General features: G+C 43.9%; 1 protein-coding gene across 1 annotated transcript in view; it reads right to left on the bottom strand.

Annotated features, from left to right (window-relative positions):
- Window positions 1–20,690, bottom strand: part of large1 (LARGE xylosyl- and glucuronyltransferase 1) — an 82,713-nt gene that overhangs the window by 56,358 nt on the left and 5,665 nt on the right. Inside the window, exon 2 of the mRNA XM_056424539.1 lies at window positions 446–632. Coding sequence (XP_056280514.1) covers window positions 446–551 — 106 coding nt within the window. The 5' untranslated portion in view covers window positions 552–632. The remainder of the gene's footprint in view (window positions 1–445; window positions 633–20,690) is intronic.

Genomic DNA, 20,690 nt, shown 5'->3' on the forward strand with positions numbered 1-20,690 from the left:
GCGTGATTATTTGGTAAAAACAATGGGCTTATTTGTTCTCTTCTTGTTGTCGTTTTGTCATTTACAATGTTTTCTCAAATTCTTTTTTACTTCAGTGAAACTGGAAAAAAAATCAATAAAGAAAAAGTAAAAATAAAGAAAAAGAAAACAATGGGCTTTCCTCGGCCGACACAAGAGTGTGTGGATGAAGAATTCAGTGGAGAGAAGTCGCTATCCAGGTTTCTAACACAATATGTTGAATTCAAATACTTTGCACTAAAATGTCAAGAGTACGAACTGAATCCGTCAAAAACACATAAACATTGTTTTTCAGCTGAAAGAAACGTTGTTCGGGAACAAATCACCAGTATTTAAAAAAAGGCAAATGATTTAGTAAGTGAATGCCGGAAAAAGTCTCCAGCCTGTTTTTTTTTACACCAGCAGTGTGTTAGAGACGGTTGCTTACCCTGGAAGCTCCCGACTGACAGGTAAAGCCAGGTGAGCGCTGGGATGAAGAGCAGGGCGAGAGAGGCCGCCAGGAACTTCCTGCGCCCGCGACACATTCCCAGCATCCTCTGGTCCGGAGCAAATGGAACGAGAGGTAAAGTGACCTCTATGTGGGTCGCAGCTGTTGTCCGGGCTGATTCATGGCACTAGAGGAGCGGGGCAGAGAAGGAAGAACTATGTTATGAAGGCGCTGCCATTTCTCATCCTGTATGGAGCACACGACTACCGCTGTTGCAAAGGAAACATGCATCTGAACCACCTGCTCCAAAAGAACCCTTTTGAATAAAATACACGTTCACCCCATTGATATTAAGCCAAACACCGGATCGGACGAGCATACCGAATGTTACCAGAAGCTGCCTCACTTGACTCAGCAGCACAATGACGCATTGTGTTTTTATTTTCGCACAACAACCATCAACTTTTTTCGGCTTTAAAACCAAAATGTTACCATATTGGTGCACTATGACTTTTCTTTGAGACCAACTAATGTCTCGTCTCATAGCACCCAAAAGACACGTCATACTGCTTGTTACCTTCGCATTGAAAATGCGAAAGGGAATGTTTTGATCGCATAACTCAAAAAGTATTAAACCGAATCGCATGAAATTTGGTGGGATGATTGGTTATTATCCGGGGACCATTTGATTAGATTTTAGGATTGATCGGGTCAAAGGTCAATGTCAAGGTCATGCAAAGGTCAAAATCTTCTTTTTACCATAGCACGGTCAATTGTTATCCAATTGGCATGCAACTAATGCCAAAATGTTCATAATTCAATGCCCAATCTTGTGATATGCGAAGGTATGCGCTCTACCGAGTGCCCGTTCTAGTTACTATTGCAATACAAGTAGAATGCTGATACAGGCTACTACTTAGTTTACCAGAATGTGTCATAATTTTATCACGTACGAATAATAAGAACATAACTTCAGCTGCTTTGCATGAAATCAAACTAGTTTGAACTCATACACTGGATGGCCCAAGAGGCACTACATTTGCTCTCATTAGTACAAACAAATCCAAAGTTATGCAGCAAGCGAGCAAAATACAATCATACAAATCTCTAACGACCAATTATTTAAACGTACTAGTTTGCAAGAGTGACTTTTCCATGTATTATGGCCTACACCAGCCCTTACTACAGGATGTAATCAATATCAAATGTTCTCTGACCTTTCATCGCACACAGAACTCATTTGGGGATAGACATGTCAAATTGCCCCTGGAATCAACTTCTGGAGCTCATTAAATCATCCATATCCAATTGGAATTCAAACTTTGCAAGTACCAACCGATTCAATCTTTCTTTCATCTGCCAGGCTGAAAAGATTAATCAGGCAGTCACATCCTAATCTGACTTGGATGACCTAAACCAATTTGTCAAATTTCCAGTGCGATGCAGTGCAGACATTATAGCGGGTCTCATTATATGACATTAGTCGAAATCCTCTTTCCGTTACAAGCACATTGGTCTAATTACCCCAATGACCTCAGTCGATTTTTAATCTTCAGCAGACTGTCCAGGGATGACACATAATACCTCGAGCTGACGCTGTGGAGGCTGGCACACACACAAACTAGAATGCCAATTATCATAGTGCCACCCAGTAGAATGCAGTAGAGGGAGCAGATTTCCAGGACTCTAAATGAACTCAACCCTGACTGAATCTACAGTTTTATATCGTGGCAATAGGAAGAGAGACCGAGTGAGACGGGGTTAAATGAGGCTAAAAGGAGATTAAACTAGTCTCTTGTGTACGACAACCATTGATTTGATAGGCCCACTATGAGTCATTTCAGTGGCTCCTTAGCTTTTGACCCCTTTGCGATATTAGCTCTCCACTGGATAATGCGATTTACATTGCAAATGCTGAACTGAAGGCATTTATTACCGCAGTCAAGAGAGATGTTATGCCACTGAGTGAGGGAGAAAAGGCATTATGGACGCAGCAGAAAGGAGGTTCCTGAAGGAAATGTTTGTCCAAACGTGTAATAAGCCGGAGAGTAACACCATCAGAAAGACATTATTTCTGGAATCGTTATCAGATGAAATGCCCCATAAAAACAAATTGCATGTTCCTCCAGACCGGTTGGTGGCGTATGCGCCTTCAACTGGTTCTAGAAATCAAAGAGGATGCTCGTTTTGTGAGGAGGAGATCCGCTGTATACCTTGAAAAGGAATACAAAGACAGCAGCAACGCAATGTTGCATTACGTTTGTTTGTATTTTTATTCAGTCAATCAAATCAAATACAATACAATATTATCCCATATAATATACAAAAGAGAAAGACTGAAAAGGTATAGGTAGAAGCAAAAAATGCTTATAAATTCCTATCCTAAATTGAAATCAAAATAAATCAGAAAATTTATATAAAATAAAGAAGAAAATAAAACAACAAAAACAACAATAAACAAAATAAAAAACAAAATATATTTATATATACTACCACATACATCTTCCATATTAATATGTTTTTAATTACATTTATAACTCAAGAATTGTTTTATGAATAATTCTCATGAAAACCAAAAAGGAGTTCACCATTCTTACATCCATTTCAACATTATTCCATAATTGGACTCCTACAACATTAATACATCTTTTAATCCCTTTTTTAGCCTTTTGTTCCGTGAATTTACAAACATCTCTCAAATCATATTTACACTCATATATTGAAAATAAACTTTGTGTCATGGAACCACGTGCAAGTGCTGCTGGGCCTTCAGACGTCTCCCAGCGGTCTATTGTCACGGTGCTTTTAGAGCACAATGAGAGGAAACGGACATTCAAGTATAATTAAATTCAGGGAGCTACAGCTTGCGATTTCTGTTTTCCCGCTCGCTGTCCAAAGTTGAAGTTCATTGTTTGCGGGGAAAGAAGTCTGGCCGTCCAAAATACAACTAATGCTGCGTTCATAGCAAGTAGATCCCATGCAAAGTCAATGTAAAGACGCAAATGGTTGCCATTGGCGCAAATCTTTGCGGAGGGAATGACGAAAATTGAGCGAAGCTAAAAATGTGTCTCGAGTTGAAATATTTTAAACCTTAAGCCAATCAGCGTTGAGATGCTTTGCGGTCGGTGAAGTGATTACCTTCGCATATACTTGCATTGCCACCGCCACCCTTTTAACCCCTAACAGGATCTCAGAGACAACTATCTTGGAAAAAAAGTAGTAAAGAGTGGGATCCTGGCGGAAGACTTCAACCAGTAGCTAATATAATTCTTCCTCTAGCAACCCTCTCAGATAGTTCACAGACTAACAAATGACAGACTCATTCCTTTTGCTCCCCGATCAAACTAAACTTGCACCATAGAAGACCCATTCCTCACTGAAACCCAGACAGGTATAATCGGAGAGGGAGATGAATCGCATCCAAACGCTTTCTCATTTCGCCCTGTAAAAAGAGTAACGTCCATGGCCTGGATTCAAATGTTCAGTCATAGCTAGAGATGCCAATGATGAGCCTTCCCCCGCGGCCCAACAATACGCTCATAGAAAATGGAATTTTATATCCACAGCTCAATAGCAAATTGCTTTGTGTTGACACTAAAAGTGATGAGCGATGATTATGGGAGCAGTGGGTTATTGGTAGAAAGAGGCCATGGGGAAACATGCCGAGAGTCTGATAGGATTGATAGAAACGTTCACAGACGACAGATTTACAGAGGCGAGTCTGCAGCAGACTCTATTTCTATAGCACCACATTTGAGACAAAAGGTACATCAACACAATTCAAACTAGAATGGGCACTCGGTAGAGCGCATACCTTCGCATATCACAAGATTGGGTATTGAATTATGAACATGTTGGCATTAGTTGCATGCCAATTGGACAAAAATGTATCATGCTATGGTAAAAAAAGAGTTTGACCTTTCCATGACCTTGACCTTGACCTTTGACCCGATCGATCCCAAAATCTAGTCAACTGGTCCCCGGAAAATAAACAATCATCCCACCAAATTTCATGCGATTCGGTTCAATACTTTTTGAGTTCTGCGAAAGATTTTGACCTGTTCATGACCTTTGACCCGATCGATCCCAAAATCTAATCAACTGGTCCCCGGATAATAAACAATCATCCCACCAAATTTCATGCGATTCGGTTAAATACTTTTTGAATTCTGCGAAAGATTTTGACCTGTTCATGACCTTTGACCTTTGACCCGATCGATCCCAAAATCTAATCAACTGGTCCCCGGATAATAAACAATCATCCCACCAAATTTCATGCGATTCGGTTCAATACTTTTTGAGATTTGCGAATAACACGCATACAAATAAATAAATAAATAAATGGCGATCAAAACATAACCTTCCGGCATTTTCAATGCGAAGGTAACTAGAACGGGCACGAGGTAGAGCGCATACCTTCGCATATCACAAGATTGGGCATTGAATTATGTACATGTTGGCATTAGTTGCATGCCAATTGGATAAAGATTGACCGCGCTATGGTAAAAAGAAGATGTTGACCTTTTCATGACCGTGACCTTTGACCCGATCGATCCCAAAATCTAATCAAATGGTCCCCGGATAATAACCAATCATCCCACCAAATTTCATGCGATTCGGTTTAATACTTTTTGAGTTATGCGAATAACACGCAAACACGCACGCATACAAATAAATACACGGCGATCAAAACATAACCTTCCGCATTTTCAATGCGAAGGTAACTATACTACGCTCTGCAATGCATATGCAATACCTCAGTAATCCACAGATCTTTGTCGGCCACCTTCACGAGATAGATTAACATGTAAAATGGTCAGTTCATCTCTCATTGCTCAATCCATGCAGACTGGTTTGGTTAATACAGCTACCGGTCTCCCCAAAACCACCCAGGTAAGCATGGGATAGTAGCTGTGATAACCCGTCATGTCGATGACATCCTGTGCAGTTTTGAGGATGGGTTCGCTGATCGTGTTCAAGCTGTCAGAATGAGACGGGATTGTTTTAGCTCGTCTTACCAGGAAAGTAATCTTCTCGGAAAACAGCAAAGTACTTCCAGCAAACATGGCAGTGGCAGCAGTCGACGGCTCATCTTCACTGCCTCCAACACACTCCTCTGGTGGAGTAAAAGTGATTGAAAAAAATAAAATTTAGTTGAATAGCTGCCGGTGGGCTTCAGAAGGTTGACTAAGAAAGACCGGTAGAAAGAACAAACCCATCTTTCCATCCATTTAGACAACATGAAGTGATAAGAATTGTGTGCCATGAATGTGACGATGAGGAGGTCTCTGTCGTATGGAGCCAGCAGACAGGGAGATTCTCCATATAATAATCAAGAGAGCAAAAGGTCAACAGCATCCACTTTATCCTGACGAGAGGACAGTGTTCTCGGCTTTGCCCACGCAAAGGAGAACAAGTATCGATTGTCCCTTCCATTTCTTCACGTTACCTTCGCAGTAAATAGACCTGGACTCGTACAGCGCTATTTTTAGTCTTCCTATCACTCAAAGCTCTTTAACACGACATGACATCATTCACCCATTCATACACCGATGGGAGGAGCCACCTGCCCATCAGGTGTAACTAACGTTCACACACATTCGTCCACTGTCGCCACTATTCAGAGTCGAGTGTCTCGCCCAAGGACAGGTCGACGTGTGGAGCAGGGGATCCTCCGATTGAGGGACGGCCCGCTCCCCACTGAGCCTCAGTCGCCTCACGCTCATTGGTATTCCGTTGTCGTCGGGAGGTACCAGTGCAGCATCGTGCAGAGGAGGCTCTTCAGTGTGTCATTGGAGCTTTAGAAACTCAGGAAAGCCTTCAGCAGATCGACTTTGTCACTCGGGCGAGTCGCTGAGCCAAATGTACTCGTCCAAAATGTAAAAAATAAACAGAGATTTGAACAATCAAACATTATCCGAACACTTTGCGTGGCGATTTGCATACACATACACGATTCAACCGATTAAAGAAAAACATTATTGAATTCTTCTTGAAATATATGCATTCTCAAAACGTTCCGGGTGTCTCGGGGAGTTTTATTTATGTATAATAATCTTAGAGCTGGTGAAGCTCATCATTATGATGAAGTGAGTGGGTCCATATGTTGCTCGGCGGTTGGATCCACTACATAAATAAGCAGGACCGCCACAGGCAAGAAGAGACCGACATGAACAATAAATTACATTGAAGATTTCAACAGATCGATTGTTAACAATGCAGCATTATAGGTAGCGGCACCTAGAATGCATACACGGCGATCTCTCAATGGCATATTTAACTCAATATCAGCATCTAATAAAAGATCAGCGCCTGGGGAGCAACATAGGGTTCAGTGTCTCGCTCAAGGACACTTGGCAAGAAGATGAATGTGGGAGGTGCCAAGGTAATGGCTGAGATAGACCATGAGCAACAAGGCCGACGGGTCAAGATACAGAACCATCAAACCCGTTGCCAAAAACAATTTGCCCAAACTATGTTTAGTTTAGTCGTTATATTGCGTCCAATTCAAATGCCATCTTTCTACAGTATGTGCTAACCTAAATAATAACTTTATTTATATAGCGCCTTTAAAAACAATGTTTACAAAGTGCTCCACAGAGCGTCAAAGCAAAACAAGTGGAATAGCAAGAAACCAATATTACATTTAAAAGTATATATTAAAATGAAAAATAAAAAATAAATAAATTAAAAACCAAATAAATTAAAAACAGACAAACTAAATTAGGGGAACCAAAGTTCTGCGTAAAAAGACTAGATCACTTAAAAGCTGTTCTATAACAATGGGTTTTAAGAAGTGATTTAAAAGAAGTTACTGATTCTGCGAGCCTTATCCACTCCGGGAGGTCGGTCCAAAGTAAACACACACACACACACACACACACAAGTTTGACGTTGGTTCAGTCAGTGGGTTGAGATCCATCCAGCGCTTCAGTTTGAGAAGTAAAGTATATCCATTGGGTTTTCCTGTTGTGGGGCGTTGGAGTAAGTTGCAAGAAGACTTTTCCGTTGGTTCCTGCAGCCAACAGCAGAACACGCAGCTGTGTGAGCAGCCGAGCGATGGATTCAGCCGAAACCACGTTCTCTTTTCTAAATATGTGTCGACACACATTCGCGTTTCGAGCCGTGAAAAGGTGCGCGTTGCAGAAGGTGTGACCTCCTTCTCTTCGAAGAGGAGAACCCTGGTGAGTGTTCTGCTTCACCTCGCAAGATTCAATTTGGGATATGTCACGCTTCTGTCACCAAGGAGACCAATCCATCGGCCCAGGAACGCACTCAAAAAGAAATAGCTGGGAACCAATTTGAACTCAGGTGTATCCTCGACGCCAGCTTACATCTCAGAGAACGTCTCTCTTTAATTGCCGTCTGGTGTGTAAACCTCAATCACAGCCGTGACGGGCCGTTCTCCGAGTCCACCGTCGGGCTCCATTGATCTTCCCGCTACGCGTTTCGCATTTTAGCTCCAAGATAAACCACCGATAAAGCTGGGAGGGACACAGACCTGTGAAGCCATTAATCACGGCCAACTCACAGCTGGAGGCTAAGCAGAGGGAAAACAACCCATTCTGCGGAAAAACATTTGTCTTTATGGAGATTATTTCCCTTCCTCGTCGCTCTCTGGTGAAGCCCTTTGTTGTTGTCAAACAGGAAAAGTCCAACACTTCCATCGCGTGACAGTCTGATATCCGTTTTTTTTGTCAGTGCGGCCATGAGACCGAGAATATGGCCAAAGAGGTTTTTAATGTCCTCATTGTCAATCGTCGTTTTGTGCTTCTTTTTATTTAAGTATCAGTTCAGGCACCGTTTAGGCACCGGTATCGTTTTAAAAATACCGGTTTAGCACCGGTATCGGAAAAAAACCCGAACGATATCCATCCCTAGTGTGCGCCCCCTACTGGCTAGCTCATGTGTATTCATATTAAGCACCTTTTTAAAATGTGATGAGACAAAAGTGGCAAACAGACTCGACCGGTTTAACATCCCTTTAAGAAAGACTGTAATCCACAGCAATGAGATACTCGTTATCCTGTGTAGGAACTTTCTCCTCCAACAAATGCGCTGCTCTATCTCACAATGAAATTGCCATGTGTGTTCATATAGTCTTCACATTCGCCCTCCAGCCCTGATCTTTGTCTGACGACATGGTTCGATGCCAATAACCACCCTGTCTGTTTGTAAAGCCTCTTCCCTGCATCCTCTGGTAAACAGGAAGTGTTTGATGGAAGGCTGGTTCCTCTGGTCCCTGGAGGTACGCTAGAGCTTTGGGGTTTGGTTCAAATGTTAAAAACAAAAACACAAAGACCAGGCCAACAACCTTTGTTCAGTTCAAACATTAATGACCACGACCCTCTTCCCTTTTCCTCTGTTCTTCTTTACTCTCGGCAAACAGGGTGGACAAATGAAAGTGCAAGACAAAGAAATCCCTGTACAACAACACAATGTACCACACTATCAGAAATATCACAGCTGAGTCAACACCTCAGAGTGTCTCAAGACTAAATAACATCACAAGCGTGGTTCATTGTATTGCAGTGCTTTTAGAGTTTGGAGATCTCTGCCTTCGGAGACTTCTGCATTCAAACCGATACGATGGGGTTGAAGGGGATTCGTGTTTGTGAAGCTCGCGGCACGACATGACCTTTGAGAAATAGAAGCCATTTATTTTGTTGACACAAAGGGCCTCTTCTTGTCATGCTTGATGCAAAAAAAACAATCATTTTAACCACAGACATCAGACCTAAGACACAAACTGAAGACTTCAGGGTCATAACCCGGTCTTCCTTGACACCAGCGTTAAAGTTCTCGGTGGCCTTAAAACTGAGACCTGAACAGTGGGCCGTAACTATCTTTAAAACCTGATCAGATTGAACACACCTGCCAAGGTTCGGACCCGACACCTCCTTTTTGTTTCACGGCTGCAGTAACCTCGAACGTCCCCTCCCTCCATGGCAGGTCCTAGCGGGTACCTTCGCCGTGTCCGTGGTTGAAGGATCCCCCAGGGGGACCGAATCGCGGCGCACCTCAAACTTTTCGGAAATATAAGCACGCACATAACCAGAGCTTTCCAGATATGACTATCACAGACAGAAGCACTATTAACATTGCTGAGGATTTAACAAAGAAGGACAATTTGTATTTCTAAAAATCTAATTTGAATAGATTTTGGCACCCAAATCAATTAGCCGACAATAAATTATTATTTTTATTATTATTTTCTTTATAATGCCTTTAATACTCTACTTTTTTTGGTAGGGCTTGTATAGAAAGGAAATAAAGTAGAACATGAGTATGTGCTATGAGTTTACAGTTCATTACAATCCCTCCTGCCAGTGTAGTTTATTTGCTAGGTTGGAGGCAGGTCTAAGTGGGTTAGATGCACGGCTCCGCGCTATCGAAGCTCAGACAGCTATGCTAGTTAGCCTCTCCCGTAGCCGGGGCGGAGCTACAGTCAGCTGTTAGCTGTTCTCCGGTGGTGCCCGATCAGCCGGGATCGTGGGTAACTGTTCGCAGGAGTAGTAAGTCTACACAGAAGCCCGCTGTGCACCAACCACTTCACGTTTCGAACCAGTTTTCCTGCTCAGCGACACACCCGCTGAGGGACACACTCTGGTTGTCGGGAGCTCTATAGTCAGGGCGTGAAAATAGCGAGCGCGGACCACCGTGTGCCTCCCGGGGCCAGGCGGGCGGCGTGGAGTCTTGTTTGAAACTGCTGGCTAAGGATAAGCGGAGATACAGTCAGATTGTAATACGCGGTGGTAATGACGCCCGAGCCGCCGCTGGAACTCACTAAAATTAATGTGGAATCGGTGTGTTTATGCCAAGGCGTTGTCGGACACCGTAATTTTCTCTGGCCCTCTCCAAATTTGCAGACAGCTAATTGTATAGCGAATGTCGTCTTTCAACCGCTAGCTGTCGTGGTGCCCAGCGAATAATGTGGGCTACGTAGACAACTGGAAGACTTTCTGGGGAAAACCTGATCTGATGAGGAGAGACGGCATCCATCCCACGTTGGACGGAGCGCCTCATTTCTGCGAATATGACCAAGTTGATCACGGACTTAATCTATGACAACCCAGGGTTCAGATCAGGAACCGAGCAGAGTTGTTGTTTAACACCCTTCTCTGCTCTTCCATTCGAGCAGTTACCCACCCATGACTTTAGAGTAGAGACTGTGTCTGTCCCACGGCCACTTCAATTAAATAAATCAAGTAAGCAGAAGAGAGTCGTACACAATAACCTTATACAAGTTAACACCATTATTTCAGCAGTGCAACAAAACAGGACTATTAAATGTGGTCTCCTAAATATTCGATCTCTGTCATCTAAAGCTGTGTTGCTAAATGATTTAATATCAGATAATCACATTGATTTATGTTGCCTAACTGAAACCTGGCTGAGCCATGAAGAATATGTCTGCCTGAATGAATCGACTCCTCCAAGTCATATTAATACTCACATTCCTCGAGGCACCGGTCGAGGAGGTGGAGTAGCAGCCATCTTTGAATCGAGCCTATTAATTAATCCTCAACCAAAATTACACTACACCTCATTTGAAAGCCTTGTTCTTAGTCTTTCACATCCAACCTGGAAAACACTACAGCCAATTCGATTTGTGATTCTGTACCGCCACCAGGTCCATATTCAGAGTTTATATCTGAATTCTCAGAATTTATATCAAGTTTGGTTCTTAAAACCGATAAAGTTATTATTGTTGGAGATTTTAATATCCATGTGGATGTTGATAATGATTGCCTTAGTGCTGCATTCATCTCCTTGTTGGACTCGATTGGCTTCTGTCAGAGAGTACAGAAACCCACTCACAGCTTTGGCCACAGCTTGATCTTGTTCTTACTTATGGTGTTGACATTGAGCATTTGAGCGTCTTTCCCACAGAATCCTCTTCTGTCAGACCACAACCTCATAACTTTTGAATTTATACTACCGGAGTGTACTCCGTTAGTCAAAAGTTTCTACACCAGATGTCTAACTGACAGTGCTGTAGCTAAATTTAAAGCGATTCCTTCTGTTTTTGATTCGATACCACGTCTCAATATAACAGAGGACTCCTGGTCTAACTTTAGTCCGTCCCAGATTGATCATCTTGTTGACAGTGCCATAGGCTCTCTGAGAATGACACTGGACTCGATAGCCCCTCTGAAGAAGAAGACAGTGAGGAAGAGGAGGTTTGCTCCCTGGTATAACCCTCAGACCCGCAAACTGAAGCAAGCGTCACGAAAGCTTGAACGCATATGGCGTTCAACTAATCTCGAAGAATCCCGCTTAGTTTGGCGAGATAGTCTTAAAACATATAAGAAGGCCCTCCGTAATGCCAGAGCAGCCTATTACTCATCAGTAATAGAAAAAAATAAAAACAACCCCAGGTTTCTCTTCAGCACTGTAGCCAGGCTGACAGAGAGTCACAGCTCTGTGGAGCCGAGCATTCCTATAAACCTTAGTGGTAATGACTTTATGAACTTCTTTAATGAAAAGATTTTAACTATTAGGGACAAGATTAATATTCTCTTGCCCATAACCTGTGCCAATCTGTCCTCAAGTGGAATGGCCTTGGAAACCGCTGTATGCCCTGGTGTATATTTGGAGGCTTTTCTCCCATCAACCGTGACCAATTATCTTCAACGGTTTCTACTTGAACAAATCTACCTGTCTCTTGGACCCCATCCCGTGAGGCTGCTTAAAGGCGTTTGCCTTTAATTGGCGGCTCTCTATTAGATATTATCAATGTGTCTCTGCTAACAGGCCACGTACCACACTCCTTCAAAGTGGCTGTTATTAAACCTCTCCTGAAGAAGCCCACTCTGGATCCAGAGGTGTTGGCTAACTACAGACCGATCTCTAACCTCCCTTCTCTCCAAGATCCTTGAGAAAGTGGTGCAAATCAGTTGTGTGACTTTCTACATCATAATAGTTCATTTGACAAATTTCAATCAGGATTTAGAAAACACCACAGCACCGAGGCGGCACTGGTGAAATTACAAATGACCTCTTAATGGCAGCAGATAAAGGACTCATCTCTGTACTGGTCTTGTTAGACCTTAGTGCTGCATTCGACACCATTGACCATGACATCCTGTTACAGAGACTGGAGCAGTCAATTAGCATTTCAGGCGCGGCACTAATTTGGTTTAAATCCTATTTATCAATCGATTAAAAATTTAACTAATTAATCGCACATTTTGAAATTGCGATTAATTAATCGCGATTAATTGCGATTAATCGCAATTAAAAGTTAAAAGTTAAAAGTTCATTCTTTTTAAAGACAAAACTTCACACAGAGCTGTGTTTCAAAGAGGCTCCTACATATACAGTGCCAGCAAGGTATTTAATATCGTGGATGATAAATTGTTTCTTCAGTGAAACATCAGATTAGTAAAAAAAAAAAGTATATTGAGACCCCATTGGTCCTGTCATCTTTAACATTGAACACAGCAGAACCAGTGGCCTTGATAACTGACTGACATTCAAATATGTCACGTTAACCCTCTGGAGGCTGGGCTCATTTTATACATTTTACAAAATAAATTAAATTCACCGTTTAACCCTTGTGTTGCCTTCGGGTCATTTTGACCCGAATCAATATTACACCCTCCTGCCGCCTTCGGGTTAATTTGACCCCATTCAATGTTTAATGTCGGTGTTCTTTCGGTAGTCAACAAACAAACATAAAGTGCCTCACACTTAAACTTGGAAAACAATATTAATTCTAATAATTTTCTGGAGGTTTTAATTGCTGGCGTCAAATTGAACCCAAAGGGTAAAATATGTTAGTAAATATAAAGGTAACAGGACGGTTAAATATTTAATCGGGTCAAAATGACCAAGGCAACACAAGGGTTAAAAGTGTTTCCTTCTTTAAAGACAAAACTTCACACAGAGCTGTGTTTTCAAAGAGGCTCCTACATATAAAGTGCCAGCGAGGTATTTAATATCGTGGATGATAAATTGTTTCTTCAGTGAAACATCAGATTAGTAACAAAAAAGAAGTATATTGAGACCCCATTGGTCCTGTCATCTTTAACATTGAACAGCAGCAGAACCAGTGGCCTTGGTAACTGACTGACATTCAAATATGTCACATTAACCCTCTGGAGGCTGGGGGCATTTTATACATTTTACAAAATAAATTAAATTCACCGTTTAAAGTCTTTTGCATGTGACACATACCCACGTGTTATACATCAAACATTCCAGAACAATCTCAGCTCTGAAATGAGCCTCATTGTCCTCGCGCCGTGTTCTCTGGTTCTCTGACTGACAGGCTGCTAAATGAGCCTAACCTGTGAGGTGGGAGGTCCTTTGTGATTTACTGAGTGTTCATTGGTTTTTTTTCCCCCGAAATGTTGACAGACAAACGGATTGACCAATCACGTTGAAGGTTTCGTGTGTCGCGTTCTTTCCGCGCCGCGTCACCCGACACGTCGCCCCTTTGTTCCTCTGGGAGACGGGAGGAAGGAGGAGCAGGAGGAAACCCGACTTTAAACTGATTTCTGCTCCTTATTTTCGCGGAGAAATGATTGTTTTAAAAACGGAAACAGTGTCAAACCGTACTGCCGCGGTAAAAAAAAAAAAAAAAAAAAAAACAACTTGCGTTAATTGCGTTAAAATATTTTAGTGCGTTAACGCGGCCAAATTAATCGCATAGATTAACGCGTTAACGCTGACAGCCCTAGTTGGAATTAATGTGTTGTTTTTTATCCGATTCTTCAATTAATAGAAAAAATATCGACAGATTAATCGATTATTAAAATAATTGTTCGTTGCAGCCCTAGAAGCGTCCTATTGTTCAAATGCATGTCGGCAATCAAGGCCAAGCAAAGCACCTTCTGTACCCTGGAACCGGCAGTCTAAACAAGCTTCTTATTGCGGTAAACACCGTGTACTTGTAGAGCACCTTTCTAATCTTCAACGCTCTTTACCGTCGCATTGAAAATGCAGAAGATTATGTTTTGATCGCCGTGTATTTATTTATTTATTTGTATGCGTGTTACTCGCATAACTCAAAAAGTATTAAACCGAATCGCATGAAATTTGGTGGGATGATTGGTTATTATCCGGGGACCCTTTGATTAGATTGTGGGATTGATCGGGTCAAAGGTCAAGGTCATGACACGGTCAACATCTTCTTTTTACCATAGCGCGGTCAATTTCTATCCAATTGGCATGCAACTAATGCCAACATGCTCATAATTCAACGCCCAATCTTGTGATATGCGAAGGTATGCGCTCTACCGAGTGCGCCTTCTAGTTTTGTATGTATTTAATGTTTTGTACTATCTGGACCTTGATTCTGAAATAAAAGTTTGATTGATTGATTGCTGCGGGAGCAATTTGGAGTTAAATCAACACGGACTAGCAAGCAGGGGATCGAACTGCCGATCCTCCGATTGAAGGACGACCCTGAGACTTCTTCTTTCTTTGTTTTTTTATGCAAGAGGGAAATGAGTTGACCCTCAGCTGGTACTGAGTTATAATAGCCACCAGCCATATTCAAAATAACGCCAACGTGCATGTCAGATGTAATTATCTCCCGCTGAGCACCATGGGCATGTGAACCGTGGCCAGTGTTCAGGCTGAGCCTGGCCGACTGCGGTGCAGCTCCCCATTACCCTGATATCCAAATTTTAAAAATGATCTCATTTGTTTATCCCCCGTTTGGGTACACTTTCTCTCGGGGCCCAGGTGTGTCTGGGTGCCTTGCAGGCCTCACTTCACACACATTTGCATTCAAACTACACTGCTTTTAATCACATTCATTACCACTCATTGCTCTTAAAATGTCGGTCTTCATCAGTTAAATCCAGCAGGCGACACTAAAGCACATGGGAGTCGACTTAATGCGTCCATTTGTTTACTGAAAGCTAACATGACATTCATTAACTTTGTCTCCCTGCTCGCTGAGCATCTAAAGAGAGGCGATTACACAGGAGACTGCAACGTGTCGCGAGGGACAAACCACCGAGTCAAGGCGGATGACTGATCATCGGCGCTCTCATCCGGTATTATTCACAATCTGTTGATTTTTGCAAGGCCGCCGTATGTTGAAAAATCACTGCAGACCCCTCACACAAACTATTTAAACTCCTCCCCTCTGGTAGATGCTACAGATGTTCGCCAAAACCTCCAGACACACAAACAGTTTCTTCCCCCTCGCCGTCTCACTACTAAATAATAACCCACTGTAGCATATATATATTTATCCCTGCACTTCTCGAACTCTCCACTTCTTCTTGCACTACTGTTTCACAGCTACTGTATATAGCCATTCCGCCTTGTACACTACCGTTCAAAAGTTTGGGATCACTTAGAAATGTCTTTATTTTTCAAAGAAAAGCACTGTTTTTTCAATAAAGATAACATTAATCAAAAATACACACTATACATTGTTAATGTGGTAAATGACTATTCTAGGTGGAAACGTCTGGTTTCTAATGAAATATCTCCAGAGGTGTATAGAGGCCCATTTCCATCAACTATCGCTCCAGTGTTCTAATGGTACATTGTGTTTGATCATCGCCTTAGAAGACTAATGTCTGATTAGAAAACCCATGCAATTATGTTAGCACAGCTGAAAACAGTTATGCTGGTGATATAAGCTATACAACTGGCCTTCCTTTGAGCTTGAAGTTTGAAGAACAAAATTAATACTTCAAATATTAATCATTATTTCTAACCTTGTCAATGTCTTGACTACATTTTCTATTCAATTTTCAATTCATTTGATAAATAAAAGTGAGTTTTCATGGAAGACACGAAATTGTCTGGATGACCCCAAACTTTTGAACGGTAGTGTATATACTTTCTTAAGTCACTTTCTTAAACTTCTTAGACCGTTGCATTGTTTTGCACTGTTTGTTTTGTACTGCACTATTTTGTTTTTGTTCTGTATTGTATTGTGTTGTAATGTATATTTTGTGTAAGCACACTGAGAGTCACTTTACCAAGCCAAATTCCTTGTTTGTGCAAACTTACTTGGCCAATAAAACCTGATTCTGATTCTGACGTTTCATTTCCAAAGCGCTGCACTCGTACGGCTTTTTAGATCCCAACTGTGTGGCACAGAGGCGAGGCGGGAGAACTAAAAACTAACCCTCACCCTCTGTCTTTTCCCGTTTGGTTTGGAAACATGTTTCATTCTTGATTTTATGGAGGAAAACAGGGGGCTATTTTCAGGCTCCACTGAAATGTAAAATTAGTTTGGGCTTCTGAATTCAACCATCAAAACCAACAATCTGAATCGAAAGATTCTCGCCGCTAATGTTTGCTTTGAGTTGAAATTAAATGGAGCTGAAAGCACTTGTCAAAGATGAAATAATGAATACCGTCTTACTCACATAGGTGTCCATTAAGTAAATGGTCCGTAATGGCTTTATTAAGACGTAATAGGAGCGAGTGGACACTGATTGCACGGTATTTGGCAGAAGGGAGCAGTGGCACTGCTGGTGAACAGCTGTGTGAGAAGAACTAATGACTTCCAGTGGGGCTGTTGGGGATTCAACTTCAAATTAGCAGAGGAGCCTTCTGATGTGGCCTGCTGAATCATCAGCCTCGCTTCTTCTTCTTTTTGCTGCATCATCGTCCTTAGAGAAATACAGGAGAACAGGCCATATGCTTTCGCCAGCCCGAACTGGTGCCATGTTCCTGACTCGACTGTAGAGGATAGGAGCCGGGAAAAGGAGGTCAAAGGAGGTCAAAGCAGCGAGACGTGCGACACCAGTGAAGTCAACGTCCTCCACAACGAAGAGGGGCTCCTGGGTTTCACATGTGGGCTGTTTATGACTGGAGCACAGAGTCAGTTATCATTATTCCAGTTTGGGGGAAAGTGTGTTTTCAGCGCTCTCGAAGGCTGTATCGATTATGCTTTTTTTATTATATAAAGAATGCTAATTGTCATATTCATTGAATGTGTTTTAACTCTATTGTGTCCTTCTGTACACATGACATATATTGCATCTGTCCATCCTGGAGAGGGATCCTCCTCTGTGCTCTCCTGAAGGTTTCTTAGATAGATAGATAGATATATACTTTATGTAATGTAAAATGGCGCTGTGCCAACGGCTGCTTGTTTCAGTAGTGGCGTTTTGCTTTTATTTTATTGTCTTTTTTTGCACTTTTCCTCTCTTTTTCTTTTTCTTTTCTTTCACGTTTGTCTTAGTTACGGTCGGACACTGGACCATAACTACTTTTTTCGTAACTTCTACTGTGGCTTTTGTTCACTTTGTCGTGAGTATCGGAGAGCCACAGCAAAACAATGACGGGGACCGTCGTCACTGCGTGCTCAGCTGATCGCGCTGTGCAGGCCGAAGCTTCTGCCTGGAGAAAGACCTGTGATCCCGCTGGAGCTACGGAGAAGGGCTCATGTTGCAGATCGGGTGTCAAGCGGAGGGCTAAAACGAGGAGATACAAACCCTCGGTACCGTCGATCATAACGGGAACGTGAGGTCTTTGGCGAATAAGACGGATGAGCTCGGCCGCTGGTAATGTCTGAGAGGATCTTCCGTGAGAGCCGCCTCTTGTGCTTCACTGAGACGTGGCTACCGCGGACTATCCGGATCACAGCGCCTTTGCCCGGCTTCAGGACTGTTCGGCTGACAGAGACGCTACACAGAGCGGTAAGAAGAGGGGGCGGATCGCTGTTTATGTGAATGAACGGTGGTGCCACCCGGACCATGTGTGCGTGAAGGAGCGCTTCAGCCCGAACATTGAACTGTTGGCCGTGGGGATGCGCCCGCATTATTTGCCGAGAGTTCACGTCCGCCATTTTGGTTGTCGTGCGTGCCGCCATCAGCTGACGCTGAGGAAGCTGTGGACACCATCCACTCCACTGTGTCTGCTCTGCTGAATCATCAGCCTGGAGCATTCATGGCTATCACTGGTGACTTTAACCACACCACATTGGAAAAAGCTCTGCCAACCTTCCATCAATACATAGACTGCCCAACAAGGAACAATAAAACTCTGGACTTGCTGTATGCTAATACTAAGGACGCATACAGCGCCACTGCCCTTCCCCCTCGGCAGGTCTGATCATGACCTGGTCCGCTGACACCCAGGTATGTTCCTCTGGTGAAGAGGCTGCGGTGACCACCAGGACTGTGAGGAGGTGGTCTCTGGAGGCTAACGACGCCTACAGGACTGCTTCGAGACAACGGACTGGGATGTGTCGTGTGGACCGCACGGGGAGGACATCAACAGTATGACCGACTGCATCACGGAATACATCAAGTTCTGTGAACACACCACCATCCCATCACGGACTGTGCGCTGCTTCCCCAACAACAAGCCCTGGATCACCAGGGACCTGAAGGCGCTTCTTAACATGAAGAAAGCTGCTTTCAGGTCTGGAGACAGGATGAGCTGAGAAAGCCCAGCGCAACCTAAAGGTGAAGCTCAGGGAGGCAAGGACTCACAGGAGGAAGCTGGAGGCCAAACTCCAGCTGAACAACACAAGGGAGGTGTGGACCGGCATGAAGCAGATAACTGGCTTCAAGGTGGGAGGGAGACAGCCAGGGGGCTCCCTGCAGAGGGCCAACGAGCTGAGCTGTTTTTCAATAGGTTCAGTTCACAGCCCTCTCTGTCTCCTCCACATCACACCTCCCAAACACCTCTCCCTCTGTCCCCTGCTGAGCTGCACATCCACCGAGCCCTCAATAACAATGGGCTCCTCCACCTCCCCTCTCTCTGTGACGACTGACCAGGTGAGAAGACAGCTGGAGAAACTACACCAGCGCAGAGCTGAAGGTCCTGATGGCATCAGCCCCAGGGTCCTAAAGACCTGCGCCACCCAGCTGTCTGGTGTCCTGCAGCGCCTCTTCAACCTCAGCCTGAGGCTGGGGAAGTCCCGTGCTGTGGAAGACGTCGTGCCTGGTCCCTGTCCCAAAGAAGTCAGCACCATCTGGCCTAACGACCACCGACCGTCGCCTCACCTCCCATGTGATGAAGGTGCTGGAGAGGCTGGTCTTGGCCCACCTCCGCCGCAGGTGAAATCGTCGTTGGACCCTCTGCAATTTGCTTACCAGCCTCATGTGGGAGTGGACGACGCCATCATCTACCTGCTGCAACGAGCTCAGTCGCACCTGGATGGAACCGGTGTCTCTGTGAGAGTCACTTTCTTTGACTTCTCCAGTGCATTTAACACCATCCAGCCACTGCTGCTGAGTGAGAAGCTGCGGTGGCGGTGTGGACGCGTCCACCATCTCCTGGATCACTGACTACCTCACAGGCAGACCACAGTTTGTTTTTCCTTTACGTGTGCTGTCTGGAACGGTGGTCAGTGATGTTGGAGCCCCACAGGAACTGTTCTGTCTCCTTCCTCTTCACCCTGTACACCAGTGACTTCCAGTACAACACGGAGTCATGCCATCTGCAGAAGTACTCTGATGATTCTGCAGTGGTCGGGTGTATTAGGGATGGACGGGAGGAGGAGTACAGGCGACTGGTGAGTGAGTCTGTAAAGTGGGCGATGAGAACCACCTGCGGCTGAACGTGGCCAAGACCAGAGAGATGGTGGTGGACTTCAGGAGGAAGGCGACAGCTCCTACACCTCTGAGTGTCCTGGGAGTGGACGTGGACATGGTGGAGGAGTACAAGTACCTGGGCGTCTCCATCGACAGCCGACTGAACTGGAAGGCCAACATCAACGCTGTGTACAAGAAGGGGATGAGTCGACTCTTTTTCCTGAGAAAGCTTCGATCCTTCAACGTGTGCAGCAAGATGCTGGAGTTATTCTACCAGTCGGTTGTGGCCAGTGTGCTGCACTTTGCCATTGTCTGCTGGGGAGCAGCATCGAGCCGGTGACACCAGCCGTCTCAACAAACTGGTTAGGAAGGCTGGCTCCATTATCGGCTGCCAGCTGGAGCACCTGGAACAGGTGGTGGAGAGGAGGACGTTGAAGAAACTGGTGTCCATATTGGACAACCCGGACCACCCGGACCACCCTCTCCACCACCTCCTACAGGGACAGAGGAGTACTTTCTCCAGACGTCTCCTCACGCTCCGCTGCCACAAGGACAGATACAGGAGAACATTCCTGCCGACGGCTATGAGGCTCTACAACAGTTCACCTCTTGCCAGATCACCCTAACCCTTCTTATATTTTGTGTTTTTTTATTCTTGTGTGTTGCTACTGGCTCGACAAATTTCCCCTTGGGGATTAATAAAGTATATATCTATCTATCTATCTATCTATCTTTATTAATCCCCAAGGGGAAATTTGTCGTAGCAGTAGCAG

Source organism: Pseudoliparis swirei, chromosome 10 (genome assembly GCF_029220125.1).
Source record: "Pseudoliparis swirei isolate HS2019 ecotype Mariana Trench chromosome 10, NWPU_hadal_v1, whole genome shotgun sequence".
In the NCBI taxonomy this organism is placed as follows: Eukaryota; Metazoa; Chordata; class Actinopteri; order Perciformes; family Liparidae; genus Pseudoliparis; species Pseudoliparis swirei.